General features: G+C 49.2%; 1 protein-coding gene across 1 annotated transcript in view; it reads right to left on the bottom strand.

The window, feature by feature from the left end:
* Positions 1-390: 390 nt before the first annotated feature.
* QTRT1 (queuine tRNA-ribosyltransferase catalytic subunit 1) overlaps positions 391-11,844 on the bottom strand; it is a 28,814-nt gene continuing 17,360 nt past the window's right edge. Inside the window, exons 7-10 of the mRNA XM_077346115.1 lie at positions 11,651-11,726; positions 7,552-7,661; positions 6,325-6,409; positions 391-942 (exon numbers count right to left, since the gene is read on the bottom strand). Of these exons, the coding sequence (XP_077202230.1) occupies positions 790-942; positions 6,325-6,409; positions 7,552-7,661; positions 11,651-11,726 (424 nt within the window). The 3' untranslated portion in view covers positions 391-789. The remainder of the gene's footprint in view (positions 943-6,324; positions 6,410-7,551; positions 7,662-11,650; positions 11,727-11,844) is intronic.

Here is an 11,844-nt window from a genome sequence, read left to right as displayed (position 1 = left end):
CCAGAGTCCCTACTGCTTTTCTTACTTGAAATATAACTAAAGCTTTTTTGGTGTATAGCTTTTTTACGGGGCCATTTTCATTTCCAAAGGTGTACATGCATATTCAGTGTCCAGGTATCCTCCCAGATGTGTAGCCATGTCCGTCCGTCGCCGTGGAAGAGACTGGACTCCTGCTCTTTTCTACTGCGAGGGGTAATACTCGTATCATTTAAAAATATTCAGCGGTTAGTATTTCCATATCTGACTGTTGTTCTACATCGCTCTGTGTGAGCTTGTCTAAGAGCAGCAGCATTTAATAAGCAATTGAGAAAGTAATAAATAATTTTTTGAACTTTAAATGAAGGTAGTAGAAAAGCCTGCCTGCAGAAAACCAGAAGAAATGAAACTGTGTTCAGTGGTACAATTTTATTATCCCAAAACATGAGATGCTTTGCTGAAAGTCTGCAGGGCTCAGCTTGCTAATTGCATCCGCCCCTTTACAGGTACAGACAAACCGCTTCAAAAAAGGCAAATACAGAGGATTGAAAAAACCTGGAACATGTTTTATATTTAAAAATGTCCACCAAGAGCTTTCTGGGCCATCCCATTGAAGCAAACGTGTTACCACTGTGGATCCACCGCTAGAGCAGGCACCTCTTCAGATTCCGCTCCAGATTTCCTTGGAAAGTATTCTACACTGAGCAGGCCTTAACCCTGGCTTTTATGGAAAGAAGGGCCCAAAGCAACTGCAGGGAGAGAAAGCGGGAGGCCCCCCGGGAGTAGAGTGCTCCCTGCTGCCTTGAGAACCTCTTACTCCAGAGCGATGCCAATGGAGGCCAGGGCTTCTGTGGCCCACTGGGGGTAGTTCCCTCTGTTGCCATACATGGTCTTCATGAAATCTTGGACAAACTGTGGGAACCTCTGCTCAATTATGCTTTCCCGGATCGAACCCATCAGGTTAATCTGTATCAGAAAAAGACACTTTTCCCATCAGATACACCTTCAGCTTCTTGGCCAACAGGAACAACCCAAACAATAGAGCGGGGCGGGGAGCCATTTGACTCAGTAAAATATCCCATTAGCACCATGAAGCCAAAACTAGACCTGGGATTGGTCAGGATGCTCATCATGGACATGGTACAAAGAGATGCTTGAAAACGAAAAATTGGACTCACCTGAAGGTTTCTTCTCTTCAGTGGGGCAAAGTCATCCAGAGTGGTTAGGTCATGCCTCTGCTTGCCTTGGTATGGCAATTGTAATGCAAATTTCTTGCGGCCACTTAGCTGGTGACCAAAGCCTGACCTTCCAGTTGTTCCCAAACACTGCTGCATTCTCATATAATGTCAGGCTGTTATTTGTTTGTTTGTTTATTTAATGTGTGTGTGTATGAATGCACACTCTATCCCTTGGGCAGGATGTGGATGACTTTGCCCCACTGGAGAGAAGGAACCTTCAGGTGAGTCCAGTGTTTTGTTCTACAGTGGGGCTGACGTCACCCAGAGTGGTTAGCGGTACCCAAGCTGTGGCCGGGATGGGAGACTACATGTCGCATTCACTAGAGCTATTTGTTGCAAGACACGACAGCCAAAGTCAGCCTCCAGAGAGACCAACTGGTCTCTGTGGTAGTGTCTTACGAAGGTGGAGAAAAAGACCATATAACCATATGGCAGATTTTCACCGCTGTTGGAGCGCACTGATAGAGACGGTCGTGGACAAGGCTGTGGCGCAAGTGGAGTGCGCCGTGATTTTCCCTGGAGCAATGTTGCCCTGGACTTCATAGGCATTGATAATTCACGGCTTGACCCAATAGGTGATGGTGGCTGAAGAAACCTTCCAATCACTGTTTGTCCTGAAGAATGCATCCGTCACACATCCAGTGTATTCTGTTCTCTATCCCCTTGTTTGGGATAAAAAGCAGGGAAGACCACCGTTTGGGGTAAAAAGCAGGGTAAAAAGCGTGAAGAGGCCTTTGGAATAAAGCAAGGATCCATCTACTATCTGACTGCATCCTTTCTGAAGGAGCAGAGTTATTTCCTGGATGACAGGGCAGCAATTTCGGAGATTCGCCTCATCAAGCTGGTGACCATGAAAAGGCCACCTTCTATGACAAGTACTTGAGTTTGGACTGACACATGGGTTCAAAAGAAGGCTTGGTTAAGGCACAAAGAGCTGCCATGTTGGGAACCTACGCTGGATTGGTGGATCATCATCAGGGAGTTAGAATGGTCAATGCCTAAGATGACATTCAGATCTGCCACCTGTCTCCTTAGGATGTTAGTCCTCAGGCAATGCTGCCTCCTGTCATACAGGAAGTCTATGATGTCCTTGTAGGACAGGCGAGTAGTTATCAGGCCTTTGTTGGAGGCCTATGTCAGATAGGTGCACCAAGTATGGTTGTACATACATCTCGGGGATGGTCTTGCAACATGATATCAACTATCTCAGTGGTGAAACCTAGATTCCAGAGAAAGCATTGCTCAACTTCCAGGCCATCAGCTGCGGCCATAATAGGTCTGGGTGTAGAAATGGCCCTTGAGTAGAAGGCCTTTCTTGGATAGCAATGTCCATGGGCCTGAGAACCATGGTCGTCAAGGCCAATGGCGTGCCATGATTACAATGGCCTTTCCCCATCAGATCCTGTGTAACAGCTTGCAGAAACATGTACAGAAGTCCTTGAGGCCATGGGCAACTGAGGCCATCCACCCCCTCCACCGCTGGGTGGCAACAGCGTACAAGGTGCCCCGATGCCTGTGCATTCTGAGGTGTCGCCAGGAGGTCCATCACTGGGGTGCCTAACTTGGCCACACTTTGGTGGAATACCTCCTGATTCAAATTCCACTCTCCTGAGTTGAGATCTTATCTGCTGAGTCAATCTGCTTGCTGGTTGTTGAGGCCCTTCAGGTATTCGGCCCTGAGCATGTGGGAACTCATGCCGCCCTGTCTGTTGATGTGCGCCTTCACTGTCATGTTGCCCATGCGCACCAGAACATGTGTGTCGAAGGACTGGACGGAAGTGTAGAAGGGGCTGAAGTTCCGGCTATTTTATGCTTGACTGGCCGAGGTTCCGGTTTATGCTGTGCCCCTGGTCTGGTTGGCACCACCTGCCCTGCGCTGTGTTCCTCACAATGAGCTCCCCAGCCCCTCTAGCTTGCATCTGTAGTGTCAATGCACTGCTTCAGATGATTGAATCGTATGCCTTTTGTCAGATTTTCTGGAAGGGAACTCTTTGCAGATTGATGTAGTCAGTATTAGTTTCTTTCTTCATCTAGCGATGTCCCGCTGGAATGGTAGAAACATCCACTGCAGCAGTCTCAAGTGAAAGTGAGCCACAGGCACCATGTCAATAGTGGATATCATCAGCCCGTGAAGCACCACTAGGTGCATAAGGTCGACTGCCCTGCTGGCCATGATCTCTATAACCAGCTGTATCACCTTTCTCTGTTTGTCAACCGGTAGAAAATCATTGTGTTGTGTGTGCAAATCCTGACCCCCGGGTGCACTAGGTCTGCAGTCGGTGTCAAGTGACTCTTGTCATTGTTAAGCAGGAAAACCGTGGGTCTGAGGGAGGGAGATAGTGTGTCGTGTAGCCGACATCGCCATCCCCTGATCCTTGGCCCTCAACACCAAAGCGTCTAAATAAGGATATAAGTTAATTTCATTATGGCCCTGGTGTATAGCACAGGCAGAATGGAAATGATGAGATTTGGAAGTGCATCCCCTGATGACAGAACCAGAGGTATTTTCTGGAGTCCAAGTGGATTGGTCCAGGGATGTCAACATGCTGTTCCACTGTAGAATCTGAAGAATATGTTACAAGAACTCCATCATGAACCGCCATCTCTTCACCCATCAGTTTAGGCCTCTGAGGTTGAGGACTGCTCACCACTCCTGATTTATTTGGTACAACAAAAAGAACAGGATAGACTCCTGAGGATCCTTGGTGTGGGGGAGCCTCCTCTATGGCCCTGATGTTGACCAAATGTTGAATGGCTTGGCTTAATAAAAACCTTCTGTGCAGTGTCTTGGGAGTAGGGGACTGGAAATAGTACTTTTGGGGGTATTGCTATAAGTTCTATCTGGTAGCCCTCCAAAATTACGCCCAGCACCCACTGGTCTGTTGCAGTGTGGCTCCACACCTTCCAGAAGTGGAGCCTGCCCCCAACAAGGTAGTCAGGCAGAGTGCTTCTGGGCTTGCTGGCCTTGTCCTGCCTGAAGGGCTGGGAATGCCACTGTATAAACTTGGACCTGTATTTTGCAGAGCAGAAACTTCTGAAGTCCCTTGAGTCTCTGGCCTTGCCGGAAGGCTGGTAGTTGCAAAAAGACTGCTGCTTCTGTTATCCCTGTCTCTGCTGGAATTGGATGTGGCAGGCCTGGCCTTCTACTTTTCTTTTGTCTCTGCAAGGACCCTTCCAACGTTTGAGCCAAATGTTGTGATGAATGGTAACATTGGTTGCCTGTGCCCTTGCGCAGAAGCATCCTGAGACTCATCCGCGGCAAACTTTGCCACCCTCTTGATCTTCAGGAGGGACTCTTTTGCCCCTGTATTGGGAGAAAATTTGGAGACTTCATCATGCTGTTGGTTTAGATGTCAATCTCCTGAATGAAGTTGGATAGGGCTGCAGAACCTCTGATTGCCATGGAAGGAGCCTCATAGTTAAGAGTGTACTCATTTTTCTTGTCTATCTCGTCCTTCAGAGGGTTGTCTCCATCTTTAGTGAGTAAGGCTCCTGAATGGAGGGTGATCGCCAGAGCCCCCCCTTGAGAGGAAGGGCCCATGGCAGACCTTGGCAGAGAGTAGAAGTCACCCCCCACCCACTGAGCTCAGAGCCGGAACTGTGCAAGTAGGGGGAAGAAGCCAACATGTTTAGGGATCGCATGGGCAGTGCCATTTTGGAAGCCTGTGAGCCCCCTGGGTGCAGCGATTGTTGCCATGTATTGGGGACTTGTTCCCGGAGGTTCAGGATACCCCTGTCACCCTCAAGAGACTGGAGGTCTGGGGAGCCAGTCCATGTCTGCAGTTCCAGTGCATATAGCTCACCTGCAGGGCTCGCTGATCCTGCGTGCTTCCAGCGGCATTTCTCAGACAGCCCCTCAGCTGAGCAGAACTGCGGCTGCTTAGTGGGGCCCCCGGGAGACATGCGTTCCGGAGCTCTGGAGGGCTTATAAGATGCAGCTGGAGTCTTGCTTCTGCTTGGTTATAAGCTTCGGGGCTGCTTCACAGGAGCTGGTGCCTTTTGGCACAGCTCGACCTTTCTCCTTCATGAGGGCCCTTTTTGTTCTGTGCTCCAGACTTCCAATCCTGCCGGGGGTGGGGAATCCACTGCCGCCAGCCATGCCCTAATGTGGGTTCACTGGAGGAGTGGAGACTCGGATCTCCAGGCCGCTCCTCAGGGTCTTGGACCTCTGACCCTTCCCGCTGTTTTTCTCCTGCAGCGTGGTCAGTCCTGGCTCCAGCCGCCTGCGGGTAAGTGGAAGCCATAGAGAAAAAACTCTAGCAGTTTTCTTGGAGTTGCAGTTGTGAGGAGTTGCTTGTAGTAAAAAAATATCCTCTTTTCGCAGCTGTTTTATTTTGTAAATCCAATGGATTCTATTGATCAGGAGCAGAGCTCGGGATCTCCTACCTAGGCAGTAGGGCAATCTAAAACTGGAAGGTCAGGCTCTGGTCACCAGGTAAGTTGCTGCAAGAAATTTGCATTACAATTGCCCTACCTAGGCAAGAAAAGGTGTGACCCAACCACCCTGGATGACTTTGGCCCCACTGCAGGAGAAGAATGCCTCAGACCAGCAGGCCCCAGTGATGCCCCCGAACTATACCTGCAGGAAAAGATATACAAGTAGTGTGTACAATAGTTGGATATGCACCACTTTATACAAGTTGCCCAATTCAAGGTTTTATCCTTGAAAATCCTACATGGCTTGGGATTGTTTTTAATCTATTGTATTCTGTATGTTTATCTACTTTGCAAACTACCTTGTGCATCCAGAGGAAGAAAGGCAGTTAAAGTTTCAAATAAAATTAATTCATTCTGTCCTTCATAGTTTATTATGTTTCTAAAATTATTTGGAGGGGGGGGTAGGAATAACCGGGCCTGGACAGGATAGGGGAGGGAATGGGCCATGGCAAGAAATCACAACCAGTACGTGCCAATGTCGCCCTGCAGTGGTAGCAACACTGGAAAGCCCAAAGGCCATCCATACACCTCCTCCACACATCACACCAGTGGGCAGCATGCCAAAGGGCACATACTTCCGTGACCTTGCCAGGAATTCCCTGCATTGTCCAGGGGGGTTGGACTAGATGTCCCTTCTGGATCTAGATCACCACAGCACAGGAAAGGGACTGACCTGATAAGCGATGTTATGAACAGTCACATGGTGCATGGCAGCAGTGTCATGGTGGAAGAGGGCGTGCAAGAAAGCACGGCTGTATCTGCAAGACCAACAGAGCAACAAGAATGGTTGTGAGCAGAAGCCTAAGGCAGGCAGCTAAGGACCTTCCCCCCCCCCCCTTATCATTAGGTGTCAATAAATGGCAGAAAATGGAGCCCAACATCAACCAGGGTAACAGTGAAGACAGGCTTGCAGGGCATCTCAGGGGAAACTGGGAAGCCATTTCCTCTTGCAGGCCACTGCCCAAAGCAAAGACGGCTGGGATGGCGGCCTTTCGTCCCTAGAATGCTGCTTCCTGTCAGAGTCTTTTGCCAGCTTTTACTTTCATCTGGTATTCCTGTCAGTGGCTGTGACTGGCCCACCTTCTAGTGCTGGACGCTTCTGGGTTTTTACTCAATTATTAAATCCTTTTGAATGCATTTTAATTGTGCAGATGTTTTAATGTTCACCACCTCATAGACTTCGTATAAAGTCGCCTTGTGTCTGAAAACAACTCTGAGGAATATATTTTAAAAATCCCCAGTGCTATTCAAGACAAACTTAGCAATTGAATCCCAGAACCAGGAGGCAATAAGAGGAAGCTTTGGCCTCTCTGCCCTGTTGTTAGCTCTCCAGAGGAACAGGCTGAACATTGGGTGAAACAGAGTGCTGGACTAGGTGTGCTGGCCTGATCCAGCAGGGCTCTTGTGTACTTAGGAAGGCCTTGGCCTTTCTGCCCTGTTGTTCGCCCTCCAGATAAGCTGGCTGGCCACTGTGTGAGACAGTAGGCTGGACTAGATGGACTCCAGCAGGGCTGTCCGGGTGTTCTTAGGAAGGCCTTGGCTTCTATGCTCTGTTGCTTGCCCTGCAAAGGATGGACCACTGATTATTTTCTTATGTCCCCCACTTCTCAGGCTCATTTAGAACCATGGCCATGGTGAGCAAAGCAGGAAATAATTCAGTAGGACAGGAAGCAACTACAAAAATGGACTGTAGCCCATCACTCACCTCTGGTAGTCTAAGGGCCTAACAAGCCTTCCCTACCCAAAGGCCAGCAACTCTCTGTAAGGACTTGTCTGCTTCCCCGTCCAACTCCCTCTACCCAGTGGAGGCGATTTTTTTTCTGGCTGAGCACTTGCCTTGGGCCTGCAGGTGGCTCTCAAGGAAAACTCCCTTCCCCCTGTGACCGTGGGGCACATTCACCTCTGGCATGTGGGGCAGCCACAGTTCTTGTCAATGGGTTTCAAGTCCTTGGCATACTTCTTATTCTTCAGCTGCAGGGAGCCTGAAGGGACCAAGGCTGACCCAAAACGCTGGAAGTGGCAAGAGCAAAAGGGGTCAGTGGATTTCAGGCAGTTTTACCAGAAGATTCTTGGGCTCCCAAGGAATTTCATTTTTCCGGAATGCCACTGCTCCCAATCTCATAGAATCACTGTCAGCTTGACGTCCCTAGCTGGCAAAATTTTAGAACAAATCAGTTAGTCCTTGAGCAAGTAGAGCAGATGGCTGTAATTACTAGGAGTCAGCATGGGCTTTCTCAAGAACAAGTCATATCAGACTAACTTCAGTTCTGTGGACTGCTGTGGACATTGTTTACCTTGATATCAGTAAGGCTTTGGAGCAGGTTCCATATGAGGTTCTTATTGAGAAGTTGGTAAAATGTGATATGGATCCTATTACTGTTAGGTGGAATGAGAACCAGTTGACAGATCACACCTAAAGGGTGCTTATAACTGGTTTGTCATCTTCTTGGAGAGGAGTGCCTCAGGAATCTGTCCTGGATTGTTCAACAGATTTATAAGTGACTAGGGGCAAAGCCCGTTGTATCCAAGAATACAACGGGCGCTAGAGCTTGGCAGTGGGAAGAGGAAGGGGAGGAGTTGTCCAGTCTGTAAGAGCATGGGGTTGTCATGTGTGTTGTGTGGGAGGTTGTGGTGGCATGGTGGCAAATGAGGCCATGGGTGTGGAGATATGGGTGTCAAGAACCTGTGTTGTGGAATGTTCGTTGAGTGTGGGAGAGGACTGACCTTTGGGAATTGTGGCATAGTGGTTACAGATGAGCTTTCCAGAGCCATGTCCTCAGATATGTGAAGGGAAAATCAGACTGGAGACTCTTCTTAGGGGAAGATTACATGGCAACCAATTCCCCCCAGTTCTGCGTCATTTCCCTTCTTGTGTGAATTAGGCCACATTCACCGAAATGCCCCTCTGCCCTAATACACATAGGGTAGTCACAGTACACAGGTGTCCACCCTGTTCCTTCTGTCTCCCATATTTTCACTGTTGGTAAAATGTTATGTGGCCACATGCTTCTTTCATGATTGCTCCTTAGAAGAACGGATTTTTGTACCCTATTGCTTACTACCCAAAGGAGTCTCAAAGCGGTTTACAAACACCTTTTCCATTTGTCTCTCCACAATAGTCAACCTGTGAGGTATGTAGGGTTGTGAGAGATCTGAGAGAACTGGGAATGGGCCGCAGTGACCCAGCAGGCCTCAGGTGTCTCAAAGCATTTTCCAATCGTCTTCCCCTTCTCTCCCCATAGCAGACTCCCCATGAGGGAGGTGGGGTAGCGAGCCTCACAGGGAAGCTGGCAACCCTAAGAGGAAGACTGTGTACAGCAGTCTTGACCTTAGTAAGGTTTTTAATACTGTTTTTTTTTATTTGCCAGACCAAGGTTATTTGCCAGTTACTATTTCAGTTACGATGTGTCTCCAGACATTTACTTGTTCTCTATTTAGTTTCAGGCTGTAAATATTTATTTAGATCTTCCTGCACTTTCCAGACTCACAGGACTGATGCTGGTCTGCCTGTCTGCGCCCCAGAATACAAACAGTTGCTGATAAGGGCTGGCCATAACCCATAGGCCAGGAGGGACACTCCTGCACCACTCCCTACCAACTGCAGGCAAAAATGGCTCATTTGAAGGCTGGACTCTGAGGCATTGTACGATTTTGGTCCCACCTCCAAACCACCAGGAATATTTCCAACCCAGGGGTAGCCAACCTACAGGTGTGGCCTGGAGAGCTCCTGGAATTACAGCTCACCTGCAGAGTATAAAGATCAGCTCCCCAGGCAGAAAGGGCTACTTTGGACAGGGTTGTGGTAGAGAAGAAACATTTAAGGCTTCCCACACAGGTTGTTGTTGAATTGAAAGACTTGAGGCCTACTGCACAGGGTTGTTGTGCAGATGAAACAGGAGACAAAAGAGCCAGCTTCCTCTGCAGAATAACGCTGTGCAGTGGCCTCAAATCTGCAGAGAGGTGCAAAGAAGAAAGACACATGGCTTGGCTGTATCTAACCCCCGGCCAGAGCAGTATTTGAAGTGAGAAGGGGCTTTTCTGTGGCCTCCCTGTCAGGCAACTGTTTGGCAGAAGGGGAAAGCCCCCCCCCCCTCAAAAGGAAGGCCCTCAGGCTCCCCTGCGTTGCTCTTGGAAATGCCTCCCTCCCCTCAGTCAGGGCCTGTCAGAGGTTCCTTTGCAGCAGGCCTGAAGGGAGGGGGAGGGGGGGAAGCGCACTCTGCAGCCTCCTGCCAGCTCTGTCAGGTTCTGAGGCCATTTGCAGTTGGACATGGCAGTTAGGACAGCCTTGGGGCAAAAAGGGCTGGTGCAGCCTGTCCAAGCCTCTGTTCTCATCCCCCTTGGCAGCCCCACTGACCTCCTCCCCCTGTGGTGGTCAGGAGCAGACTGGCAGCCAGACTGGGCTGGGTGAATGGAATTTTGGTCTGTCCTGGTGAGGGGCCAATAGGAAGGCACTTTGCGTGCCTCCCCATTGGCTGCTTGGCCCTGGATGGACACTCGGAGGGCCCAATCAGGAGCCGCTTTGCGGCTCCTGATTGGGCCCTCTGAGTTTTTATCCTGGACAGGGCCCGCCCTAACTCCTCCCCAGGTGGCCTTACTCTTTTATTTAATAGGACCCTGTCCTATTTAAAGATTTGGATGAAGGACTAGAGGTATTACTTATTAAATTTGCAGGTGACACTAAACTGGGAGGGCCAGCAAATACATCAGAAGCAAATCAGGATACAGGATGACAGGCTGGAAAACTGGGCTAAAATGAATAAAATGAATTTCATTAGTGATAAATGAAAAATTCTTCATTTAGGTAGGAAAAATCATATGCATTACTATAGGATATGTGAGAGTTGTCTTGGCAGTAGTATGTGTGAAAAGGATCTGGGGGTCTTAGTAGACCAGACACTCAACATGAGTCAGCGGTGTGACTTGGTGGCTAAAAATGCAAATGGGACTTTGAGCTGTAATAAAAGAATCCAGCCAAACTGGATTCTGGAATATTTTGGTGTGGGGGGTGATCACTGTGGGCAGATAGCTGTTGGACTAGATCAGTGGCTCTCAACCTGGGGGTCCCCCTTTCATAGGGGTCACGGCAGGGTGAGCAGTTTGGAGGGGGTGATGCCACTGTTGCTGTTCCTCCTAAAGGAGCCTGCCAATTTATATACAATCATGAACAATGGATCTGTCTTTGGTCAGTTTTGGTTTCATTTTTGTGAAAGAATACTTGCATAATTTTATGGTTGGGGGTCACCACCACACGAGGAACTGTATTAATGGGTTGCAGCATTAGGAAGGTTGAGAATCACTGGACTAGATGAACCTGGAGGTCCCTTCCAACCTTACGGATTTTATGTAGGGGTCATACAAGCCATCTAGTCCCACCCCTTACTCAATACAGGATCAGCCTAAAGCATCCAGGATAAGTAGCTGTCCAGCCACTGCTTAAGGACTGCCAGTGAGGGGGAGCTTAGCCAGCCTATTACACTGCTGAATGACTGTGAAATCCCCCCCCCCAAAAAAAAATTTAGCCGGTACTGTTGTACAGTTTAAACCCATTACTGTGGGTCCTGTCCTCTGCTGCCAACAGGAACCTTTCCCTGCCCTACTCTGACCACCTTTCAAATACCTGAAGACAGCAATCATGTTTCCTTTCAAACCCCTGTTCTCCAGGCTGAACATTCCCAAGTCCCTCAGCCTTTCCCCATAAATCTTGGTGCACAGGATGCCCCGGATCATTCTCATCGCTCTCTTCTGCACCCTCTCCATTTTGTCCACGTCCTTTTTGAAGTGAGGCCTCCAGAACTGCACGCAGGACTCCAGGTGGGATCTGACCAATGCAGGATACAGCATAGAGACTATGATATCTTGTGATTTGGAGATGATGCCTCTGTTGATACAACCCAAGGCTGCCTTTGCCTTCTTTTAGGTTCTAGTTGACAACCTCCCAGGGTGAAGGAATGGCCTCCTCCTCTAGCCGCCTCTTTCCTGCAGATGAAGCACCAACTTACCGCAGTCCTTGTTGGGAAGACGCAATCGAACATGTCACAGCCCAGGGCCACGCACACTACCAGGTCCGTTGCATAACTTCATGGGAAAGAGAGCAGAGACATGGCTGTAAGCAAGGTGGCCATGGAGTTGCCCAAGGCCCTTCTCTGCCTGGCCACAGCCCCCCTCATGCCAGAAATATGGGGCCCCTTGGGGC

Source organism: Paroedura picta, chromosome 7 (assembly GCF_049243985.1).
Source record: "Paroedura picta isolate Pp20150507F chromosome 7, Ppicta_v3.0, whole genome shotgun sequence".
Taxonomy (NCBI): Eukaryota; Metazoa; Chordata; class Lepidosauria; order Squamata; family Gekkonidae; genus Paroedura; species Paroedura picta.
The sequence above is the reverse complement of the archived record's forward strand: the minus strand, read 5'-3'. Positions and strand labels throughout refer to the sequence as shown.